This window comes from Amphiura filiformis, chromosome 17 (genome assembly GCF_039555335.1).
Source record: "Amphiura filiformis chromosome 17, Afil_fr2py, whole genome shotgun sequence".
NCBI lineage: Eukaryota > Metazoa > Echinodermata > Ophiuroidea > Amphilepidida > Amphiuridae > Amphiura > Amphiura filiformis.
The window spans coordinates 41,138,700-41,166,224 of NC_092644.1; the positions used below are offsets into that span (position 1 = coordinate 41,138,700).

The 27,525-nt window shown below is 36.1% G+C and overlaps 1 protein-coding gene across 1 annotated transcript in view; it reads left to right on the forward strand.

Moving 5' to 3' along the window:
• LOC140137800 (uncharacterized) overlaps window positions 1-27,525 on the forward strand; it is a 571,667-nt gene that overhangs the window by 300,709 nt on the left and 243,433 nt on the right. Inside the window, 1 exon segment of the mRNA XM_072159582.1 lies at window positions 12,278-13,117. Coding sequence (XP_072015683.1) covers window positions 12,278-13,117 — 840 coding nt within the window.

A 27,525-nucleotide genomic window follows, 5' to 3' on the forward strand; every position in this document is an offset into this window, starting at 1 on the left:
TGTAATTTTTTATTACTCATTCTAGGTATTAAGTCTGGAGGTAGTGGTCCTTCAGTTTTTCAACAACTCTAATCACCATACAAGTTATTTATTATACAGACATAATTATGACAAATTGCTAGAGTCTGTCCAGTATGAGGTTGCACATGACCTACCCTAAAATGTATAGCTCTTACCCAAATGGGACCAAGGTCATGTAGTCAACTTAGGGTAGAACATACTTGAGTTGTTAGGAATCATATTTTAGAAAAGATGGATCATGACATTGGATAGGGTGTATAAGATAACAAAGGTTAATAGTTGGGGTCATGTCCTACTTTATACTGGACATACTATAGTTTATTGGATTCTCTTTGGCTAATTAAATATTCACTTGAAGGCAGCCATTAAATCTATTCTCTTTGGGATTCTCTTGCCTTCACATATAAATGTCATCTCCACAAAGGGCCTCACAAAATATCAAAGGTTGATATACATTTTTTCCTCATTGAGCAGCCCATTGTCAGTAAATTATGAGGATGGCATTTCAGACATCTGAATATTTATTGTGATTTTCTTCAACAACAAAAAAAAACTCATGAAGATTGCTCATCTATGCTTGAGTTTGATTGATAGATGATGTCCGACACGATAAATTCTTTTTATCTCTGTCTTTCATTATATAAGAATGGGTGATATATTTAATACAATTTGCTACTATATAGAAATATGGGTTGATTTTTTACCTACTGGCACCACACCTGTACCGAGAGTCCAAGTTTGGGCTCAAGCTCCCCCTGATAGTCACAGTTTGTGGCCCTCACGGACTTGCGCGACCAACTGAAGGCGCAACCTCTCTGGATAGTATACTAATAGCAACAGAGCATGAAAGTAGTGCTACCTGTGGATTGAGTAGATCTTGCAGCCTTAAACTTTGACCTTTTATCAGAAGAATACCATTCATGTTCCTCCCTTTGAGCAAAGTGAACCTTTTTCAAGAGGTGACTTTTGACATGAAGAAACATTAATTAATTTTCCAGTTCTTTCAGATGTACATTTTGTGACTGAAAATTGCACTTATATATCGAACATGTGGTTGTTTTTCCTGTTCATTCATTCATGTATATAGAGTTCAGGTTATCCATTTTTACTCACAATATCAAATAAAATATAAAATTATAAAACTTTGAAGTGTTTTATCTAGGGGCTTCCAAAGACAGTATCCCTCATTTTGATACAATGGTCAGAAAAGACCTTTTTCATTGTAGTTTAATTGAAGTCATTGACATTGGTTGTCTGTTTAGTTTTTGGACATCAAAACTTTGTGTGAAATAACCTTTAAAATGTACTAGGTGTACATTCACATCATAGTAGGTTGAATGACTTTGCCTAGTCGGTAAATTACTGTGATAAAATTAAATATTGATGGTAATATAAATTAATATAGGCTTGCTAGTTTCAAGGTTGATATTCAAACTGATTAACAATGAGCCCTGAATGTAAACTTATTGTGATTGAAGTATGTACAATAAAGTGGTTTTTGATAAATTCATTTCGTGTTGGTGTAATAAAATCATGATGATTTGTTTATCTTGCGGTTACAAAATGATTATGAAACGTGTCTAACTTAAAATATATTAAAATAGCATAAAGTAGTGTTGTATTCGCCTGTGGTAAGGTAATACTAGTCATATGTGATTGAAAGTGATCAAAATCTGTTCAGAGTATATAATACCACCCAATATATGAATTTGCAATGGTGGGGTAGACCATTAAATATGAGGTAGATCAACAGTAATTATAATTAGCAGAAGCTCAGAGGTACAGTTCAATAGGTAGCACAATAGAAATAGTTCAACAGTAACGTTGATCAGAGGTAGTTCAACAGCAACTGTGATAGTTCAACAGTATCTAATCAGAGGTAATTCAACATTTAGTTCAACCTTAACTGCTATCATAGATAGTTCAACAGTAACTGTGATCAGAGGTAGTTCAACAGTAACTGTGATCAGGGGTAGTTCAACAGTAACTGTGATCAGAGGTAATTCAACAGCAACTGATCAGAGGTAGTTCAACATTTAGTTCAACATTAACTGCTATCATAGATAGTTCAACAGTAAATGTGATCAGAGGTAGTTCACTAGTTCAACATTAACTATGATCAGAGGTCAACAGTAACTGTTATCAAAGGTAGTTTAACAGTAACTGGTCAGAGACAGCTCAACTGTAACAGTGATCAGAGGTAATTAAACAACAACTGATCAGAGGTAGTTCAACATTTAGTTCAACATTAACTGCTATCAGAGGTAGTTCAACAGTAACTGTCATCAGATGTAGTTTAACAGTAACTGTGATCAGAGGTAGTTCAACATTTAGTTCAACCTTAACCGCTATCAGAGGTAGTTCAACAGTAACTGTGATCAAGAGGTAGTTCAACAGTAACTGTGATCAGAGGTAGTTCAACAGTAACTGTGATCAGAGGCAGTTCAATAGTAACTGTAATCAGAGGTATTTCAACAGTAAGTGTGATCAGAGGTAGTTCAACAGTAACTGTGATCAGAGGTAGTTCAACAGTAACTGTGATCAGAGGTAGTTCAACAATAACTGTGATCAGAGTTAGTTCAACAGTAACTGTAATCAGAGGTGATTCAACAGTAACTGATCAGAAGTAGTTCATATAGTTCAACAGTGATCAGAAGTAGGTCAACAGTTACTGTAATCAGAGGTAGTTCACTTGTTGATCATGTGTAATTCAAAAGTTACCACAGACATACAGGTAGATCAACCCACTCTTTTTATTCATGTAGGTAAATATTGACAGTTTTTGTGTAATGCCAAACAAGTCAATAGTCTGCTTTTGTAGTCCCTTCCACGATGAATTTATCAACATTATGAACAAGACTCCTTTAAGCAATAAACATTAAATATTATACTTTTCAACTGGTGTAAAATATGTTTAAAAATTAAAAATTGTACTGATCATTTCCATCCTCTGTTCTAAATTTTCCAATTTTTTTCCCAAAACTTTTACCAGGGGCTACATTTTGCCAAGAGTTGGCTTGAATCCCTGCTTTATACTCTGTGCAATTAATATCTTTGTCAAATTACCACAAGATCTATCATATATTCATATTGAGGGCGTCCTTGATGCTGCTCAGTATGGTGGTTGGATTGTCTCCTAAACATAATTTAGAGCAGTCAGTCACTAATGCAGGACTGTAATATGGTGACATGATTGAATGTTAGGACCGAATGCTAATATATATGTCTGTTATACTGTATGACAGTATGAGTAGGTTGAATGTCATCCCTTGTATCATTGGCCAACTTCAAAAATGATTGGGAACAGGTGGCTGTGCTGACATACAACATGGTGACAAAATTAATATGGTGAACTACCTCTGATCAGTGACAGTTGAACTACATCTGATGGGAGTTACTGTTGAACTACCTCTGATTAGTGACAGTTGAACTCTCTCTCTCTTAGCTTTTTTCTGTTGTTAATGTTGAACTACCTCTGATCACAGTTAATGTTGAACTACCACTGGCTACAGTTACTGTTGAACTACCTCTGATCACAGTTACTGTTGAACTACCTCTGATCACAGTTATTGTTGAATTACCCCTGATCACAGTTACTGTTGAACTACCTCTGATCACAGTTACTGTTGAATTACCCCTGATCACAGTTACTGTTGAACTACCTCTGATCACAGTTGATGTTGAATTACCTCTGATCACAATTACTGTTGAACTACCTATGATCACAGTTACTGTTGAACTACCTCTGATCACAATTACTGTTGAACTACCTCTGATCACAGTTACTGTTGAACTACCTCTGATCATAGTTACTGTTGAACTCCTCTGATCACAGTTGATGTTGAATTACCTCGGATCACAGTTACTGTTGAACTACCTCTGATCACAGTTACTGTTGAACTCCTCTGATCACAGTTGATGTTGAATTACCTCGGATCACAGTTACTGTTGAACTACCTCTGATCACAGTTACTGTTGAATTACCCCTGATCACAGTTACTGTTGAACTACCTCTGATCACAGTTGACGTTGAACTACCTCTGATCACAGTTACTGTTGAACTCCTCTGATAATGTATTCTATAGCTTATGCATTAAATACACAATTTGTCTAGAAAAAAGCTAAGCATTGTTTCATGTTTGAACAATTTTGACATATTGATTATTGTACCATTCTGAATAATTACTTTTGATGTGGCAGCCAAAGTTGACATGATACTGGTACTGGGCAATGAGGACTTAACCTAATATTGGGCATGGGAAGAGTACTGCAGTTTAGTTTGGTTTGAGCCTAAGTTTTGCCACAAATCTTGCATTTGTACATAGTGCCCTGTATTCGTAATGATTTAGAGCATCATTTGTGCAGACAGGCAGACATGTAAGATGAGATAATGAAGTCAGTGGCCTACCTGCTTACTCATCCAATTGATATTATGTATCTGATGAGGTCAAAAGGTGCCATTCTTTATACCAGAAGCCTGAAATTGACTCATTAACCATTTGTACATATACACATGCCCCCCCCCCCCATATTGAGCTGAATTTTTAACTTGATATGCTACAAATCCTGTACATATACCAGAAATGCCACTTTTTAGGTTTTAGCCTGAATTCAGGTTTTTTACAAGTCCAAATTTCTGTGTTTTTATTTATTTTCAGCCCGTTTCAGGATTTTCTCACCAGTTTCAGGTTTCTCTGATATACAGAGTGTCCTGTATTCATAATGATTGTGCAGACAGGCAAACATGTAAAGTGAGAGAATTGAATCAATAACCTACTAGTACCTGGGTTATCAAAATGCTTACTTATATCACCTTGGTCTGGGGCGGACATTTTAAAAATGAATTTAGAAGAACAGCAACGACATCACTTGCATTACATTCCAGATGTTAAATCAACATCATATGCAAAATTTGAGGAAATTCGCACGAGTCCGTTTTATTTTAGGGCCATTTGTCTATAACTGATCTTTACATGTAGCCCTATGGAGAGAGTGCCCGTTGAGGGCGCTATAACCCCCCATTTTAGGAACAAAAAAAAAAAAAAAAAAAAACGGACTCGTGCAAATTTTCTAAAATTTTCAGAGTATGTAGTATGAACATGTAGAAATATAAGCAAGTAGTTGCCCTACCTGCTCTTCTCCGAAAAAATAAAAAGTCCTATACCTCAATGATAATGAAACCTAGAGGTGTTATCTGTGATTTAATGTATATGATGAGGGGGCCATCCCAATTCCATAATCCTGAAATTAGCCACATTAAACATTTGTGCACAGAGACCCCACCCCTCACACCCACATATTAAGCTGAAGTTTTTAATTTGATTTACCACAATATAATGTACATAGTGTCCTGTATTTGTAATGATTTAGAGCAATCACATGTGCAGACAGGCACTAGTACCTGGGTTATCAACCTGGTTACTCATCAAGTGGTTTTATGTATCTGATGAGGGGAAAAGGGGCCATACTTATACCAGAATCCTGAAATTAGACTCATTAACCATTTGTACACAGAGGCCCCCCCCCCCCATATTGAGCTGATTTTTTTAAAAACTTGATTTACCATAATATAGGCATAATGATTTAGTGCATCATGCAAGCAGACAGACAGACAGACATGTAAAGTGGCAGAATAGAGTCAATGACCTACTAGTACCTGGGTTATCAACCTGGTTACTCATCAAGTGGTTTTATGTATCTGATGAGGGGAAAAGGGACCATTCTTATACCAAAAGTCTGAAATTGGATCACTAAACATTTGTAAACAGAGACCCCCACCCACATACTAAGCTGAAGTTTTAACTTGATTAACCATAATATATGTACATAGTGTCCTGTATTCGTAATGATTTAGAGCAATCATTTGAGAAGGCAGACGTGTAAGGTGAGAGAATTGAGTCAATGACCGGCCTACTAGTACCTGTCCTGGGTTATCAACCTGTTTACTCATCTAGCAATTTTATGTATCTGATGAGGGAAAGGGGTAATTTCTTAACAGAAGGAGACACGTTAACCATTTATATGGACCCCCCCCCATAATGAGCCTAAGTGTTACCTTCATTTGCTGTGCCACAAATCTTGTACATATGTCCCATATTTGTAATGATTTAGAGCAGACATGTTAAGTAAGGTGACAGAATTGAGTCAATGACCAGCTGTAATAGTAGTATTTTTCACATTTCGCCTATTTTGAACTACTTTCTTTGTTTTTTAAGTTCACAAAAATTGTGATGCAATGAAGTAAAATCAGTTGGATGTCGGGAATATTGATTTGGAGATATAGCCAATAATAGTATTCAACTTCCTTTGTATTTTGTTGTTCTGAGCAACACTAAAGTGGCCACTATCTCTAGAACCAGAGGTCTAATTATGATGGAGTTTTCAGCAAAATGAAGCTCTGAAAATGGTTCATGCAATGAAATTGAAAACCAAATTTTAATTTTAATCGACATCAGACTCATTTTATAGCTTGATCGCATCACAATTTTGAGTTTTCTTACATCTAGACTATTTGCCGTAGAAGTGACGTCATAATCGGATTAACAACCATAGCAATAGAGGAATACAGTTTTTGAATATATCGCCCTGCACTACAAGCAGGTTGCCCTCTTAACAGGTGCAAGTGATCAGCATAATATGCATATTCTATAGAATTATGATACAGGTCTTTATCCCTGTTCTTTGACATCTATGGTTCAATGCATAAGTACCGAGTGAACGTTGTAGTGCAGGCCGATATATAGTCAAAATTGTATTCCTCTATTGCTATGGTAGTTAATCCGATTAACTACGCCACTCTACGGCGAATAGACATATACAGAAATTACTTTAATTTTTATTTTCGTGGTAGCTTCATTTAGCGCAAAAAAACACAAAAATGAATGTTCCACAGAAAATGTTGGCTTTTACAGCACCTATAGGTTATCGAACTGCTTACTCACCTATAGTATTTTTTATGTATATGATGAGGGGAAAATAAAACAAGTATAGCTGCAAAATACGGTTTGTCCAATGGCTGCCCTGTGTTCTCTCCGTCAGTTGTTATTGATTTTTTTTTGAAAGGGCATAAACTTTTTATATACTTTATTCAGTGTCCCATCTTTAACCCTAATGCCTCAGTTGCTTTTTGGCAAGGGGGAAGGGAAGAAGGAGGGAAGAAAGAAAGAAGAAGAAGAGGAAACTTTTTTTCCTGGGTGGTTTTGAACCATCGACCTCTTGGGTACCAGAGACATGCATAGGTCCACCTTGCCACGCGTGGGGTGTACTGGTGTAGCTTGCCCGATCAAGCTTTCTGTCGCCATATCACTGTTTGCATGATGATGCAATCACATCACATGGGATACCTGCCGGTGCATATGCTGTTGGAATTAAGGTTTTTAGATGTTTGGAAAGGTTAGGGTTAATTAACCATTATAAGGTAACCTCTCTGCATAAAATAGCAATATTGACAATACACAACACTTAAGGCAGCTTTTAAATATTTAGCCTTTTACATCCCAACTCTTCATATGTTATATGATATGACCCACTTACGTGAAGTAGAAATTTTGCATAGTTTAAAATATAGGCAAAATTAAGAAGGTGGAAAACGTGAAAAATATAAGAAAAAAGCAAGTGCAATATGTTATAATTCAACAAGTAGCAGTAATGACCCATATGTATAATCTGGCAGTTGTGTGCATTTTTTTTGTTATGTCATATGCTGCATTTTACATTGCCTCCTGCATTTTGTTGGTCCTGTGTGATTAGCTTTCGTCTCAACATATTGTTTGTAAATCACTGTGTACAGCAAATTTGCTTTATTTATTTTATATTTTATCAAAAAGGCAACGAATCAAACCTACAATCTTAGAATCATGAGTTGAATGCTGTTAGGTCACCATACTCTCTAATTTCACATTTATTTGCTTCACTGTGGTTTTCTCTGCTCTTTTTGTGGTTTTAGGTTCCTTCAACATGTTCATATATCCTAGTATTGCTTATTTAATTCTGTCACAATCATGTTGATATACCTGCTTCAATTCTTTCAATCTGGGCAATATTAAGATATTGTAATAATCATAAACTACACATTGTGGGCATTTCAAGAGTATCCAATATTGCAATATCCAATAATAAAAAAAAAGCGTAGTGATTTATAGTGCGCTACGCACAGGCACAACGCCTAGACGTTGATCCACAAGCCTCAGCACACTTTACAGGTTGTCGCTGACCACTACAGCCCCACATCAATCCATAAACCATTAAACAACAATTCAGGGAATTTGCTGCTATAAGAGCGCACACCCTTGACATTCCACAAATAACCTTCGCAACCAGGATCAGCTCCCCGAGTTTCGTACGGGTTACAACGAGACAAATTAGCAGTAAGTTCCTTGTCCAGGGGAATTTCAAGCTAACTCAATTTTTCCACCAGAGTATACTAGGCACCACCACCAGGGTTCGAACCCGCAACCTCTCGCACCATAGTCGAAGGCCTTAACGATTGAGCTAACTTGACTACTGAATGGCAATAAACGGCAAAGCAAAATTAATGGGTACCAATCATTTTGATACAGCCTGTATATGTGAGAGTAGAATGTGTCTAGAAATTTACATTGTTTCCAGACTTTTGTCATCTAATGTGGATTTAGGGTTGTGAAATATTTTCAGCACCAATCACAGGTCAAATTATCGAAAAGGCATCCAATTTCTTCCTTAACCACTGCTTTCTATGAGACATGAAACTACTTGAAGTCATGGGAGCCAATATTGAAAAGTCACCCAATTTTTTTTCTCTTAACCAATGGTTTCTATGGGACAGACTATTGTTAAAAGTTGCAAGGAAAATCTTTGAAATTAGTCCAATTGGGTTGCCATGCCTGTGAACCAAACCATAGGCTTGACCCTTGCTGAATACAAGCTCTGTGAAAGTGACGGGTTTCTAATTTGTATGATTGTTTTAACATGATGCGGAAAATAATTGGGGAACTAGTTTTATTATTGAGCTTTTTTCTATAAAAAAAAATTGTGTATTTATTTGTTTTTACCCCCATTGGATGTTGTGTCACATTTTTGCCATTTTTAAATTTACCCTTTGTTAGTGTGGCACACTTTTATTTGGTTCTCTGCTTGTCAGTTGGAATAGAATTGTCTAGTTTTTACATTTATTTTGTTAGTTTGGCAAGAATAATCAGCTTTAATAAGGATTTAAAATCTTGGAAATAATACATCCTGTTTAGCATCTGGGTCTTTTTAGGCATGTCCTGTTTTCTGGCAAGTGGATAACAATAATCATATTACGTGACAGGAAATATGACAAAACAGGTGAAATCTGTCAGGTTTTTAATCAAATATGTAGGAAGCAATAAATATTGATTTCAAAGATGTTTATAAAATACTAGTAATATAATTGAGCTTAATGTTTGTATACATTGGGACAAAATCATGCCAATGGAATATAGAGCTTTGTTTTATTCAGTCCAAGTACTTTTGTGTGTAAACATAAGCAGTGTCAGTGAAGTAATTTATCTGAAGTCTCTTGTGAGCAGAATGGGCTTCCACTTAAAATCCACCTACCCCTATGGAAGACATGACCTTAAAGCTTCACATTAAAGGAGTGTGAATTTCAAATGAGGTTACCTAAATGGGTGACTCCATTTAAGATCTACACCCCTTTTGTGGGAGATTAAGGTCATGTCTTCCATAGGGGGTGTATTGATTTCAACTGTAATAGCCCGATACAGTAATATATTTTTTAATTCAAATGACAATATCTCCGAAATGCAGCAAAATATTTCCTTAATATTAATAGATTTAGCAATGTGAATGTAACATTTTTTAATATGTGTTTTTTTTTTCTAAATTTCAAATGTAATCAAATTTTATATTTTTTAATATTTTCTAGAAAATGACCCATGACTCTGTTGGTACCAATTATCTTTAGGAACCAACCAAACACTTACATCTTTTCAATATATTCTATTTGTGAAGCAGGATAAAATTTCCCTGAAAATCAACGGACGAATTGACCACAAGTCTATCTTATCTATTTTGTATTTACACTAATCCACCTGAAGTATTGTTTTTCACGAGTAACGGAAGTGGTTGTGTTTAAAGGTGGGGCCTCACGTGTGCAATTCAACTGTACGCACGGAGACAGATTAGAAATTGTATCCAGCAAACCTGTAAAAGAAAATTCTCATTACAAGACTCAAATTTCAATAAGAAACTTCTCAACTTACACATTGATGAGGTACTTTGCTGTTTATACCCATTGTACGTGATGTCGTTGCACCATTGGTCAAGATCTCTCTAGACACTCGCTTTTTGTGAAGATTCCTTGAAAAATGTTATAGAGGTTCTTCCATTGTGTCCAAAGCAAAAAGACTGGGTATTGACCTATAAGATGTTTGTTCAGGGGAAAAGAAATACCTGAAAATGGCTAGATCAGTATGAGGCATGTTTGTGCTTGTTCAATTAAAGGTGGGTGACCAATCCCTATGTTAGTGGTCAAGCTGTCATCAGATGTGTCTACTTACTTATTATGAATTCCAATCAAGCAGGTATACATGGGTGTGATTTGTCTATTTACGCAATTTTTTTGATTTTCAACCTGTTTTAGGGTATTTTTGCTTGATTTCACACTGTTTTTCTTGATTTATTTTACTATTTTCTGGATGTTTCACAAGCTTAGAATCACACCCTTGAGGTATAGCGCAAGCTCAAAAATTTAAAGGCTCCAATTGATTTTTTCCAGACCCTCTAAGCCCTGCAAAACCCAAATTTAAGGGGTCCAATGAGAATTTTAAGGGGCCCGAAGTTCTGAACTTTGAAAATGGTCAAGTACTTATTTAGAGTCCACAAAATAACTTGCCTACAAATATGTTGGAGTAGATGGTAACTTGTCAAGATCGATATTATTGCATTGTTAGGCCAAATAAAAAAGAAAGTATGTCTCAGACACATTTAGTAAAAAGGCTAAGTGCTATGCATTTTTTTATTTTTTTAAATTTTTTTAAGAATATGAGATATGCGATATTTTTATTTATTATTTTTTTTACAGTCAAGGCACAATATTTATGTACTTTTTGATATTCAAATACAGAAACATAGTAATAAGGCCTATACACAATGAAAAGTTTTGTTTGTCTCTTTTACAATCATGGCGAAATGTGTACAAAAACCAACAACCAAACTGCAAAAAAAGACAAAATTGGATCGCTATACAATACTGAAAAAATGAAAATAGGGGAAAAAACAAAACAACGGCCAACGCGTAGCGCTAAATTGGATTTCACATAGCAATGCACGCGGGTGTCTGAGACATACATTCTTTTTTCTTGTCCTTATTGTATTGACAACCATGATTTTGGAATGCTTTTTTAGGAAGATTTCTTGGGTTTTCTGTGTCATAACTGGGTCCATTTTGTATCGACAATGTCGAAATTTTATTATGAGCAACTCGACAAAAGATTTACATAATTTAAGCATCTGTGTATCATAAAATTTAAGAGGTTTATGCAGTTTTGATCGGACCCGTTGGTCAATTTCAACTTGTAATTTAAGGGGTCCAAACCATCCAAAACAAAAAAGTAAGGGGTCCCAAGATGCACAAACGTGCAAGAATGTGACACCTACCATCAAGAAAGCCCATCTACTTATTTGTAAATAGTAATTTTCCACCAATAAAATTGATCACAAAGTTATCATAAGCTCATGTTTTACTTTGTTATGTTTGTACGTGTTTCTCTAATTTAATATCTGTAGGTTGAAACAGAAGCTGCTACACAATGTGAGATGTAAATCAGGGGGTTAGTTCAAGAAGGCCCTATCTGCAATAGCTGCCTTATAAACATGTGACCATTTCTGCATTCTATATTGTACACATCTGGCACCTGGCAGCTATTGCAGATAGTGCAATCTTTGCACAAAACCCTTGATATTGAGATGATAGTTCAAGAAGGTCCTACCTGCAATAGCTGCCTTATAGACATGTGACCATTTCTGCATTCTATATTGTATACATATGGCACCTGGCAGCTATTGCAGATGGGGCAATCTTTGCACAAAACCCTTGATATTGAGGTGATAGTTCAAGAAGGTCCTATCTGCAATAGCTGCCCTATAGACATTTGACAATTTCAGCATTCTGTATTGTACACATCTAAAAAATACGACACCTGGCAGCTAATGCAGATGGGGCATTCTTTGCACTAACCCCTCAAAATACAAGTATTCAACTGATGATTAATTATTTTTTTGTTATTTCTTGCAGGGCCTAGATGGTAGGAGCTTGTCGATGTCCAGTGATATCAGGCCATGCACCATGGATAGCAATAATAAAGGCGATACCAATGGAATGACGACAACAACAACAACAACAACAATTCTGCAAAATAAAATTGTTCAACCGCAGCCAGAACAACCAGGTGCTAATGTGTCGGAAAAAATACCAACACCAGAGGAGGTTAAGCCTTGTGAAAATGAGGGAAATACAGAAAGTCAGTGTAGTAGTAGTAGTAGTAGTATTAGTGCTGGAAGGACTAATTGCGAAGGGAAGAAAGGATGTCCCCCGCCGTGTGCTCCAAAGCCTATCAAAAAGGCACAAAGTGCTCCCATGATGGAGGAAAATAGGATCAAAAAGTTGGCCAAAAATGACAGTAGTGAGGAGAAAACATCCAAGGTGCCAGGTCGAGAAGTGGAATACGAAAACATGGATATTGTACGGAAATTACGAGCCGCTCTGAACACATCAAACTCAAACCATAACAATCGGAAAATAATGGACTATTCGTCTTCGTCGACCTCTGCGCAGTCATCTCCTGCTCTTGTACACAATCCTATTGAACGGATTACTATGTCAGCGCCAAGCTCCCCTGCCATGAAAGCACCACTGCAGAGTCTACAGCGTAGACTCTTACACAGGCATTCGTCTCCAAGCCGGAGTCCAACAAAGGATGCTGGTTCGGGTGGTAGCCCAAAGCCTAGACGCAGAGGATTGTTCAAGAGACTATCCGGTGGAAATAGGACCGAAATTGTTACAGCCAAAGGATCAAGGACTTTATCTTTGGAGGAAAGAGAAGCACAGAAAAAGAAGAGTATAGAAGCTCAACAGGTAAGTCACTTACTATATGCAGCATGGAATAATCAGTATAATTAAGTCCATTATTGATTTATTCGCAGCCCATGATTGACGGCCCAATGAAGATACTCCTGATCGTTTGGCATGTGACTCTCAAAATGCCATCATAAAATCATGACTTTCGGGCAGCTTGTGCTGGATCCTGGCGTCCAGCCTACAAGAGTAAATCTTACTCACTTACTCACTCAAATGGGAGAACTCCCTTAATTTCAGTTGGTCTGCTCAGTTCTAGCCTTTTAAAAACTGGCCTAATCCTGACCCTAGTAGATTCCACCATATACCACATGTCCAAAGTTCATATGAAACAATATCATGATATTATTTCTAGAAGCTCCAGGGTCCAGCTTAGTGGTTTGTGAACTGCCCTTGTTTTAGTTTTTAGGTTTTTTTTAATATACAAAAATCAGCCTGTTTTTTGGCTGCATTAGTACATAAAATGACTAAAACAAAAGAAGAGAGGCATTACTTTTGACTTGCAATAAATATTATTGTGGGTCACTTTTTGGTGCTGGTCCGATTTAATGTAAGTCAATTTGGCTGACTGTTCACAGCTAAGTAACCTTTGAAATGTTCCTGCGTATTTTTTTTTTAATGATTCGTCCCCAACCAGATCAGGAGCTGAATACAAAAAAGGATGGGTTTGATACATTACAAAACCAGTATCAAGCAGAAAATAAATGGAGCCATAAATTTTGTGGAATTATGATTGATTACACTATATAAACCTAGCTACTGAATAATGAAAAATATATATCAAAGTTACCTTTTTTTTCACACAAAATCACAAGAGTTTCTCAAAAAAGAAAAAGAATCATGCATGTTAAGAGAAACAGTCATGTCAGATACTTCTTACAGGTTGTCAGATCTTTATAAACACTGCATGTTTTCCTTACCCTCAATATGCATCTATACAGGTGGTGGTCGCCGTGCATTCTCTAAATTCAGTAAATTTTCATCGTCAACCGTGTAATTGAATGGGATTATTTTGAAATTTTAAAACGCTTGAAATATTACAAACAAATAGACCTATGTTAATAAATAATATAAATACATACTAAAACCGTTGGGGTTCGATAATGAACCCCACAAAACTAACCGAGTATATGGAAAATGCCTTACGGCCGGGTGGTTTCACAAGTTGCCGGCTCTATCATGCCATTCGCCGCCTGCATCTATATTGGAATGAAAAGAGAGCCCTCTGCCTCTTTCTGCTGCTTCAATCTGGATGCTCACTGATGGTGTTGTCAATGGTGTTTTTTGCCTGAAAGGAATTGGTCTTTGACATTTGCTTTAAAAATACATAGTTATAAACTATCCAGGAATCTAGGATTTTTTTTTTCATTTTACACCGGATTTTAAGGGAAATTTTGTTTATGACAAGTAATGTAGTTTTTAATTTAGTTTTAATAGATGAATGAAAAAGAATTTTACAACCGTTTTCTGCCTTCAGCTTAAAGCTTTAAGTGAGCTGTGTGAAACAGGTGCCTTTTTGTTTGAGTGGACGTCATTCTAAATACTGATTACAAGTTAATGGTAATTCAGTATTTTTACTTTTTTTTTCTTCTATTTTTTGGAATTAATTTGAGAGGGATGATTGTGTTTATCTTTATACATTGACATTAATTCTAGTGATCCTTGAAAGACGTAAATGACATGTAAATTAAAAATATCAAAAGATACGTTTGCTTTATATTTAGTATGTCATCATAGCTCAGATACTTGAAGGTCATTATACTCCACCATCAGCAAACTACCAGCTATCAAAGTCAGGAAATAATGTGTTATTCCTTTTAAAATCCACACCCCCTGCGGAAGATTTCACTGCCATCTCACCTTAACTCTCTTCACGCTGGGTGTCGACTGCAGATGACAAGTTTCAATTTTTTTTTTTAAAGTCAAAAATTTCAGAAATGTGAATTTTCATGACCATATTTGGAATGAGCATGAAAAATGTATTAAAATGAGTACAAACAAGCCTAGTATTGGTTCAATGGTTCTTGAGATAGCTCTTGATATTTTGAGAAAATATCTCAAAACTTGGGACTTCTTATGTTGAAGCCTATGGCTAGCATGCAGAGCATTAAGTTCAATCCAGCTGGAAATAATTGCCAGTTTTCTGTTCAATTCTAGTTGAAAATTGTTGAAATGTACCAGGGATGAGATTCTTCCTCTGATTAGAGGAAGTCCTCCTTTTTTAGTTTTTCTTCCCTGTATAAAGGAGATTAATTAATTTCCCTCCTTTTGGGCGCTTTGCCTCTTTTAATTGAACCGCCATCTCATGTCTGATGTATTACAATCCAGTTGAATTTTGTACAATTTTGTCTCAAATGAGGAAAATTTAGAATTCTTAAATCTGCCACACCTTTTTTCCAGCGGGGTGTGGATTTCAAAATGGAATGATCTGGTGATGTATTTGACACTTTTTAGCTACCAAATAGGGCTACTTGGAAGCCAACCATAGCTTCTAATAATATCCTAGCCATGAATTGTCAAAAATTGGGTGAGAAAATGGGCTATTGGATGAAAAATGTGGCTACTTTGCTGAAAAAGGACAGTATTATTTAATTTTGGGGTACTTGAGAACCCTTGCTGTTGCAATTCTTGGCAGTACAAACTTGACAACACTGTGAAGAAACTTTTGTTTGAATATGGAGAGTTGAGGATGCTTTTAAGTTTTTATATAGGTGTCATCATTGTTTTATTTGATCACAAGTGTTGGAGTGTTTCATCAAGATCATCTTAATCATCCATCTCTAGTATATATTCTATTATATAGATAAACAAAGTATGTACTAGACATTTAGCAAAATATGATATTGTTTGTTATTGATATGCTTCTTGTGTTTATTATATTTGCTTTACTTGTAAGCTGAGAATGTGAAAGTGTGCCATGAAAAGGTTAGGGAACAAACCAACAGTTTGATGATGTCCTGTAAATGAAAGTCTGTTTGTTTGACAGGACAAACTTTTTTCCCTGGGCCTCAATGAAGAACAGATGTTCAACTAATTGAGTGTCATAGGTTAAAGAAGAAATAAAACAAACTAACAATAGGGGAGGGGGTCAGGTCAAAAATCCAATTACGAAAACTAGTTAAAATACTTGGTCAAAGTTGACCTTCGGGTCAGGGAGGGAGGGGTCAGCTTCCTAAGTTACGGACTTTCTTATTTGGTAACTACAACTGGATCGAGGGGGAGGGTGGCTATCCACAAAATGATGTTTTGTAACTCTGAGGATATTTGGTTCTCTAAAGAGGCTGCAGAAGGGGTCTTAAATTTTCAGGAACATTTTTGAGGGTTCAAGTACGAGAGTTCTAGCAGAAGGACACTTTAAAACTCTTTTCTTTTTGAAGAATGTATAATATAAATTCAGTCCCACATCCTGTTACCGCTGATATTTCAAATAGGAAGGCTACTTTATTCACTGCAGCTAAAGGTTATTATTTTCTTTCATATCAGGGGAAAAAGTTCGTTTTGGCATTTGCGAGGGCAGTGAGGCAATTCTGCTAAGACCTGCTAGGCCACCAAGGCAATCATTTGCTAAAGAATACACCCAAAGTTACACATTTTCTAGGGCACCAAGGCAAGGACACTTAAGAACTTTTTTTTTTTTTTTAGAGTGTATAGTATAAATTCAATCCTACATCCGGTTACCGCTGATATTTCAAACAGGAAGGCTACTTTATTCACTGCAGCTAAAGGTTATTGCCTTTGGTGCCTCTGGTTATTTTTTCCCCTGTATACGTACCTTTGAATTTTTTGCAGTATTTGCTTTTTCCCATAATCAAGATATAGTATAAATCCATGTCCATACCGGGTTGCAACATCTTTTTTAAAGAGGGCAGGCTGATCTTGTCACCACAGATGAATTTCTCCTGTTTTCCCCTCCATCATCATCATCATCATCATCGCTACCCTGGCAACAATACTGCCATCATCCAAAGAGAGAGAGTGCATGTACACTGTGTTTGTTTCCATCTCGATCTTCTTAGATTCTCACTGCCGTGCATGGTCAACTGCTCTGCATGTCCCAACAAGTAAACGGCCGTGCAAAAGCTCTTGTTTTCCTGTCTTAAAGGTGCAGACTGTTTGTTCTATAAAAATATTGAAATTAATTTTTCTTATGCATATGGGTACACATTTTTTATATAAAAACAAAGAAAAACAAAATAAAATGAACACAAAGCAAAGCAAACAAAATCAACAAGTTTTCTTAATATCAAAGTGGTTTTCTTTTTTCTGTTTGTTTTTATTGTTTGTTTGTTATTTTTTGACAGGTAAGGCTAATATTTGAGTCCTTGTTCCCTATTTTTGGAAACATTTTTGTCCATTTTGACACCCAAATTTGGCAACATCTCTATTTCTAACAAGTTATGTGCCATTGAAGTGGCATGCAATTTTGAAAACCTCCCTATTTTTTGTTAGAAACCTCCCTATTTTTTGGACATTAGTGTTGGCATCTCTGCTATTATATATTTTTCAAACTATTGGGCAGCAATACTCAAATAATTTCCATTGCTTTGAAGTTGCTAAAATGATGGAATTTTCTGAAAATTGATATAAGTATGTCTTGTTTTATAATACAGTCATACATACTGGAGAGTCATAGTGGACAAATCCCCCAATATATGTCATAAATATCATACAAATGCGTATATATTTGTGACCAAATTTCAGCTCATATTTGGCCATTTTAGCATTAAAAATGTCAAATTTGTGCATGCTGGTCACACATTTGTCCACTTGAATGTCATATTTGACCACAAGTTGAAATGCTAAATTTGTGTGCGTAGAGCATGTAATTTGTTCCATCGATTCTATGAAAACTATTCTTGGAAGAAAAGACACTACTTTTTTATGCTCCGCTTCTCAGATTTGACACAAACCTTCATCTCCCCAATGACAAAGAAATTTATGCCATTGATACTTACAGAATTACGAAATATGTCTGTCTCAGCAAACATTAATGCAAACGCCATCATACATCTTCTCTGGGTTTGTTTTTTAATCATTTTTATGATTGTGTTTTATAATTAAACTGCCCGAGGAAGATTCACTTTGCGTCAACAATTTGCTGGAAAACTAATAACCTTGATCTTCAAAAACTTTTTTTTTTTACGGAAATAAAATTCCATGTTATATAATGCAAAGTTTTGGTCTCTAGTTAGATAGGTTAGTTTGGAATTCCAAAATCTTCCAGACCTTTTCCACTTTTTGTGAATGAAAATGGTTGGATCTGGAATCAATTGTAAACGTCTGAAAAAATGTTTGTGGGGTTGTATTTCAAATGGAACAGCCAGACAGCTTGATTAGGTCTGAGGTCTCCAGTTGCATTCTGTGTTTTAACATGGATTTTTAAAAAGAATCCAAGGCTCCAAAAGCAAACCCATGTACATGATGTAGGGCCCTGAAGGAATTTGTTCTGGTGCCTTTAATCCCAGGGGGGCCACTCATATATAAAAGTTGTAAGCATGCGTGTGAATGCACTTCAGAAAAGCACCCTTAACAAGGACAACCATTGTGTCTTCAAAATGACCCTTAACAAGGATAATGGTTTGTTAACCATACCCTTAACAAGGACAAAGTTACAAGTGGATTAAATCCAACCCTTAGCAAGGATGCATGATCAATTTTGAAGAAAAGAGTAAAAGACATCAACTTTCAAGGTTTCTTATTTCCTTTATTATTATAGGCCTACTCTAATTGGATACTTCCTAACTGGATTTGGTAGGCTTAGGCCTACTCAGTTATCATTATTCAACATGATTATCGCCTGCATTATTAGGGCAATATATTTTATTATGACGATTGTAGGGGTATAGGAATGTGTAGATTTAACTACCCTTTGCACGGACACATGGTGTCAAAAATGACACCCTTATTTGCTATAATCAATGATTTTGAGACCCTTAACACGGGCCCGTGCACTAGAAAAAACCACCCATATTCCGCGTTTTTGTTCACACGCATGCTTACAACTTTTTATATGAGTGGCCCCCCTGGGCCTTTAATGGGCTATTCCATTTAAAAACTCAGGGGAGATTTTGGAAATATCTTCTAGGGGGGGGTATGAATTTCAAATGGAAAGAACACATTACAAGCTCCTTTTGAATCTCACCCTCCCTCAGTTAAGATTTGGGTTTATAAAATTCAAATGGATTCTGGTGTATAAAATTCAAATGGAGCTGCCTAATGTGTTCATTCCATTGAAATTCATACTCCCCCTGTGGAAGATATTTCCATAATCTTCCACGGGGGTGGATTTTAAATGGAATTGTTTTTTTTGTTATTTTGAGAGCTGTTCCATTAAATGTTGATGCACCACATGTTACAAATGGTGTTAATTTGGACATTGTTTTTGCTGATGGGGTTCAGCTGTTACTTGGTTTTTCTGTCAGTTTGATGTAAATTTGAAAAGCTAACAAATGTCAGGTAATATCAATGCTACTGTTCAGAATCATAAAGTGAAGTGACTTCTTCTATCAACAGTGCAAAGCAGAACCACACATTCCACCCTAGCACTAGCACATATTATCATGAGAAAATACAATGTAAACATATGCATAGGCATGTAAGCCAGGGAATAAACTCTGAACATACCTGCCTGTGCGGGGATTTGAACCCCAGATCTTTGGATCCACTGCTCTAACTGCCGAGTTAGTAAGACTGTCCCTGATAAGCAAGTCTTGAGTCTGGTACTGACATGTATGGATGAGTGGTTATGGCATGCATTACAAACACCACACCAGTGTACCAGATCAAATAATGATGCCTACCCGGCACCTGTTTTTTTTCTAATTTACTTGCAGTAGACAACAAACAGTGCAGTGATGGTGCCATGATTTTCCTGGGGAAGGGGTTAAATGAGGGGGGGGAAGTGAAGTTTGGAGGGCAAAAATCTAAAAATTGCCCCCAAAATGGGATTTTCAATCATATTTTTTTTTTTGGGGGGGCAAAGGGTTTTTATGGGGGGTGTCCCCATCTGGTGGTGCCGAGACCATAAGAGTGTTTTTACTCTCCCCACAACAGATTTAAGATGTATAATGTAACATTAAAAGATTGGCCATTTTATTAAGTTACTGGTGAAACTTTTACTTTTTTGAGAACAATTACTGAAATGTAGTTTCTTAGATTCACCATTATTCATCAGATGGGGAACATTGATTGAAAGCATATTATAAAAAGCAATTCCGGATCACTATTATCAGGCATCTAGTATAGTGAGTGAAACAGAAAAATATATCGCTCAAGTTGACTTGTTTTGCTGAACCAACAGTTTCCCAATAGATATTGAACGCCCGTTAAGAAGTACACTTAGCTATAGGAAACACTCTGGAGCGTAACCTGCGTGGGAGGGCACACTGTAATAATTTAGCATTTAAGTACACAATTTAAGTCTTTATTTGAATGGCAGGAATTGAATGTAGATTAGTGAAGGGAAAAAGCTGTGCATAAGAGCTAGCGTCGGAGTCTAGGTATTGGTAAAAAGATGGTCAACCTGATTTCCCATTACCTGTCTAATATATATATCAGTCTGTTTATTATATAGATGTGTGGTTGTTGCGGAACTATAGCCACATTGATGAAGTCTCTGTTGTTGGTTATGAGATGTGTGTTGTTATAAAACATGAGTTTAGTATACAAGGTTCATGAGAAGCCATTTTGGATTTCAAATGCATCGCTTAAAGTCATAATGCACAATCTTTTTAAATCAATTTAGTTATTTTTATTTAAACCTGATTTGTTGGTAGATTTGTAATGTTTACACATGTCCCCCACCTACACTTAATTAGAGTCACTCAAATTGGTTTGTAGGACAACAGTACAGCAATTAAGATATTAAATCCCATAAAGCTCCATAGTTAAGCGGCCAAGATAGTTAGTGGATTAAGGTCCATTCACACTATGCCGCAAATGCGGTGCGGTGCGTTGCCGATATATCGATTACTTTTTGCTGCAACTCAAAACGACTCATTGCATTTCCAAGTTTATTTTAAATCTATTGCGATACCGCAATGCAGTAATTTTGCAGTACGATGCAGTTCGGCAACACACAGCAAAGCAACTGCGGCGTAATATGAACAGACTTGGGTCATTTGCATACTTGGTTCATTTTGCAGAAAATGATACCTCATTGTTTGAGGTGTAGAAATGTAACAAAACAGATTTCTTTCAAATTATCGCAGAACTGGTTTCAGTTCCTTGAGCATGCGCATGGCCGCAAATCAGCCTTTGCGCGTGCTTAACTGGTGGATTTTGTAATGTCAGAGAGGCCCTGTCACAGTCTCCTTGGCAATGAACAAGTGCTAAATTATCACTATATGGCACAGTAGACTGTAAAGCATAAAATGTCCATGTACATGAAAATTTCACGAATAAATATTTCATTTTCCTATTGGCCTTAAAAGCCATATTATAACATTTGCTGAGGAGAACGCCCTCAATTTTTTTTTAAATTCTGGTTTTACACGATTGTAATGTACTTTAGTCAATAAAGATACTCTGCAAAAATCAAGACTTTAGGTGCTGTAGTTTTGTCAAAATCCGAGATTTTGAATAAAACGATGGAACCGGCGTTTTATTATTACGATGGAAATATTAGTCGAACACGTATGCACAGTACGCATACGGAGTGCGGGATACACATACAAACACACCCCAAGGATTGTGCCGTATTACAACCGCGGGAGTAACATGCATGGGCCCTAGTAGTAAATTCCAATTTTCTATGCTTTACCTCACTTGTTCGGCTCAAAATTAAAAGGGGACATATCTGACAGTAAAAGCTAACATTTTATGGAAAATAAATACTAATCTATTTTTACAGAAATGTTATAATATGGCTTTAACAAAATGTATCAATTTTGCAAAAATTACACAACGCCAAAATGAAGATTCATTTCATATTGCAAGAAATAGGTCGGTTTACAAATATATTGTGCTTTACAATGCACAGTCACTTGAAAATGTGTGATGTATGTTAATTCAAAAATTACTAAGAAACACATTTGCATTATGTGCTTCAATCTGTCTAAATGAATCTTTACAATTTTGAAATAATTGCAGAAACAAGCAAACAGGTTGCTTTATTGGGCTATTCCATTTAAAATCCACACTACCCCTGTGGAAGATTTTTGAAATATCTTCCACAGGGGGAATATGAATTTCAAATGGAAGTAGCACATTAGACAGCTCCATTTGTGATTCATACACCCTCGGAGAAAAGATTGAACCCAAATCTTCCATTGAGGGAGGGTTAGTTGCAAATGAAGCTGTGTTTATTCTATTTGAAATTCATACTCGCCCTGTGGAAGATATTTCAAAAATCTTCCACAGGGGTAGTGTGGATTTTAAATGGAATAGCCCATTTTTAGGGGACACTTAAACAGCTCATTAGCTTCATAACTACTGGTGTGCTAATAATGTGTTTTTCGGAAAGCCTAGTGTTTACAGTGTATAAATCAATTATTTATAAACTTAAAATGGAATACCTGGTCAGCATTTTAGTTGATTGCATCACATACTCCCATGAGAAAATGAGTAGGTCAGGTGCAATATATATATGCTATTGCTGCCGTGTGTCATTTACAGGCCCGTCACGCAGGATTTCATGGGGGTGCTGATTTGGAAAAAGTGGACCTTTTTGTGTGAAAAGTGGACAAAATTTGGACCTTTTTTGTCCAAAAAAGCATAAAACACCAGATTTTTTTGCTTGCTACACTCGCAAATACTTAAATTTTGGGACTTTTTGTATACTTTTCCAAATTTGGGGGGTTTCGCACCCCCCCTCATGCGTACGGGCCTCGTCATTTCTACCAATATCCTTATTGATAATTTTATTTTATATTGATCTTTTCGGTAAATCCCATAATTCATTGCGGTTAGACCTGAGATGTCATCATTTGACATCACACCGAATTGCAATGCGCAGTAATTATGTTTACTAAATGATGTACACATCGGCGTGGCATCAAATGACATCTCAGGTCTACAGTTCCAGTCAATTGGGGGGGGGGGGGGGAAGCATGACAGCGAAGTGGCCTTGGAGCATACAGGGGGCCTCTCAGGGGAAGCATGGCAGCCAAGTGGCCTTGGAGCACACAGAGGGCCTCTCACAGTTCCATCAGCTACATTATATTCCTTCTTTGAATGGACAGCAACTTTCAATACCATATTTACTCAATTACTGTAAGTGGTCTTCCCCAATGAGCCATTTGCTCTTTACATGGATCCGCCACTTACTGTCTGCAAACGTAAAATGTGCATTTTTGTTTCTCGCGCTTTTCTAGCAACACATGCCAGAAGGCTTTTGCAAAGTGTACATGGTAATTAAAGCATGCGTTTGACAGGCGTACTCACACACAGGACGCACTTTGCGGGTAGAACCTTGTTTTGAGATGACTGTGTGATCGGCGAATTACATAGATATTGCACTTCATAAAATAACAATATTATACAAAAATTCACAAGGCAACCATTGGTTATATCGCATTTTGCATCTAAACTCTTCAGATACAAGTTGATAATTTTGACAAATGTGGAAATAAATTATGTATGAACTCAAAATTGAATATGGACAATATTATGCTTGATTGCACCACATACAAAAAATAGTCCCTTGAGTGAGAAGACACATGCATTACTTACGTTTTAATCATTTGGGTCACAGCATCAGAAGCGTAGCATAGCACAAGTCATTCAGTTGGAGGGAACCAAGACTGATTGAAGGGGTACCACCCATTTGCTCAGATTTGATGAAATTGTACAACTTTTTTTCCTTCCAAAGTACCATAAAAAGTGATTTTCTGACTTGATATTTTGTACCACAAACTCTAGAAATATTTATTTCTACAGTCTTATTTTTGTACGTTGGTCAAAAGTTTATCCTTGTGCAATTCATGTTGTATGACAATAATTAGCAAAATAGTTATTATTATAAGTTGTTGCAGCTTTAACTCTCTCCACGCTGTGTCAACTGCTGACCAGACAACAAGTTTTAAAAATTTCAAATATTCAAAAATTTTAGAATTGTACATTTTCAGCATGAAAAATGCATTAAAATGAGTACAAACAAGCCTAGTATCGGTTCAGTGGTTCTTGAGATAGATCTTGATATTTAGAGACAATATCTCAAAACTTTAACTTTTTATGTTGGCTACCTATTATGATGGCGCTACCATGCAGAGCATTAAGTAGTCTGGAGTAAAAAGAAACATTTGTGATTCTACAGCATGTTAACAAGTACAGGAGAAGCCATTTTGAATTTGACATGAATATCTGCAAGGTTAGACAATTCATTCGCAATTTAACTAACAAGAATTTGTAAAACATGAACGTGCTTTAATACATTTTGATGAGAATTAAAGTCTCGGTTTCATGGTTGCCATGGAAACATGGATGAATATGGAAATTGTCTTCATTCTTGTTGCATTATGGTGTTGGGAGTTATTCTGCATCCACCATGGGTTTATTGATTATTGTCTTAACTACTATTTGATATTAAATGTCAAAATCCATACTATCGAGTTGTTTTGATGCTTAATAATTACCTCTAATTACGACCATCAGGTTGGCCATTGAACCGTCACTAACAAGTCATTTATAATACGGATGTAATTAATTTGAAAACAATATGTATGATATAATGGAACCATCGCAACCACCCACCGCAAGCCTGTTACTTGTCGCTCATAAGGGAGCACTCAACACCGTGCTTCATCAATCACAACAGAATTAAAGTGTTAAATCTGTAGCAAGATTATGAGTCAAAGATGGATTCCAAGCATATGAAATAGTCACTCATGTATGTGGCACATTGGGTGATTCCACACGGGGAAATGAAATTTGAACCAATGTGGATTAATGAGATGCAGATCAATGTGGATTTCTCTTGGGCGCGTAGATGACATTGCAACATGAGCGCCCTACAACACTTGTACACTGTATCACAATATAACACGCTTGCAAGTAACAAGCTCACTATGCGATCATTTCCCAGGTGCGGAAATGCAGACTGTTACTTGATGCAGATCACATTAGTACACATTGATTTGGATCTGTCTCATGTGGCATAGCCCATTGTAAGTCATCCCTAATTTCAAAGCAAATAGGTTCATATACCCAATCTTGTGCACTACATGTGTCATTTTGTTGACATGAATCTGTTATTTCTTTCAAGCAACATATACACAATTATTTTTCCTTGATTCATTTTCCAATATCCACGTCAAATTTGGTGAAATTAACTGGACGTAAAAATAGCAGTTGCACTGTCGAATCTCTGTGTCTTGGGTTTCGGTAACTGATTTGTTTTATTTCCTCGCAAGCTATTATTTAGCTTGAAGGCTGTTTTTTCTTGTTTTTGTTTTTTAGTGCAGTACGGAAATCAGGATTTTTGCTTTTAGTCGGTTTCCAATTCTGAGTGGGTTTTGATTAGTCTCTGTCAAAGACGTAAGTTGATTAGTTTGTGTATATGAACACTACAAGTTGAGAGTAAAGGGTAAGAAAGGTTTCTATGGATACTGGAACCCAGTAGTTTGTTTTTCACAATCCCATGGATATCCTGCTATTTTTTATTACATCATAGTGACACCTGTTTATGGATTGTCAATTTTTTTTAATTTTCCAATAGTTGCAGAAAAATAGTAGTGTGTATAAGGCCCTTCACAATTGATTTTGAGTTTACTGTTTCCCTCCCACATCCAAAATTGAGAATTGCAAAATATTTACTTATATTTATTTGACATTTTCTCTGTTAAATGACATGTTATTTACATTCATTTGCTACTTTCTTACTTTCTCATCCTAACTAAGATGCGAACAAACAAAGAACACCCCTGCATTATTATTGATGTATAAAATCAACCATAATTGCAATATAATTAAATCCGCAGTGCCAAAATGTACTGTTGATATTGGGCTGTGACCACTCATTTCGAAATAAAGAAAATAGTAAGTAATTAATAGTTAATAATTGAAAGTTACCTCATGCCTTTTTAAAAATCTTAAACAGTAAACTCAAAACCACCCTAAATCTGTGTTTTCTTTCACACGGATGCTAACAAGCATAATTTTGATCCCCCATAAGGGCCAACCAGGACTTTTAGGAGGCCTAAATATCTAAAAAATGTTGGTGGCAAGCATCCTGGGGTGCTGACAATATACCCCACAAGGGAAAGCTACCCATCTGGCTTTGCAAGTGCAGCAGCAAGAAAAAAACCAATATGCCCTAAAATAAGCTGATTTTGCATATTTTGGGCATAGACCCAATACAGGGGCAATACACCTTCTGCACCCCCCCCTGGTATCATATAGTAGAAAGTAATAATTATTATTTCATTATTATTATTGTTGTTGTTTTGGGTTTTTTTTTAAATAGGATATTATATTTGTTTTTAGATTGTTCTTTTAAAAAACAATTTAATTGGATTTTTTTTCAAAAGATGCACTTAAAATTTGGTTGTATATTAAATGGTTCATGAGAGCTGAAGTATAAAGTATAATAATGCAAACAAGTATTTGAAACAATCTAAAATAATTATTCTTCAAAGGCAGAAATCAATTTTCTTTTTTATTTTGCTATCTCTCTCTCTGTAGCTAGCTTAAATGCAATGAAATTATTTCATTCAAACGTTATTAATGTTCATTCCTTTTTAATAATGCAAACAATGGTTTGGGCAAATAAAATCCATCTATGTAATTCAGGAAATACAAAAATCACGTCTGAGTTCTATGAAAGGCTTATTTTTCTATCTATCTACCGTTTGTATAATTGTAAAATGTCATTTACCAGTTATTGATTTTAATTATGTTTGCATTAAATGTGTGCTAAAGCTAGCGCAGTCACCTCGAGTTGCGGGGTTTTGTACCTTTGTAAGGCTAGTAACAAAATGAAATATTTGTTAACAACGGTTGTAGCTAGCCCAAGTTGAGTGCCGGGTATTTTTACTATCCAATTAGAACGCTGGCTCGGGGCACAATCTGTTTAGTGAACACAAGTGATCGGGGATAAGCTCTGGGGTATCTCCCCTGAATTTTTATTTTATTTTTTTTGTTTGTCCTTTTTATGATAAAAAAATCATTTTTTAAAAAAATTGTACCGGTCACCATTGTCAGTCCCGGGCGGGGCTGCGCACCGTAGCTACAACCCTGGTTAACATTGATTTTATAATGACTGCTTTCAAATATTCTGTCTCACACGTAAAAGGGGGAGCATAAGTCTGTTGATTAATATTGTTTATACATTCAAGCTTCAGCTAAGTAAATCATACTGATTTCAAAATATTGGTGTAAATTTTTCCCTTGGTGATGCATGATGATAATTTTTTTTTCAAGATAAGCAAATGTCATATTTGTAATGTCAAATTATAGTCAGTAGTGTTACA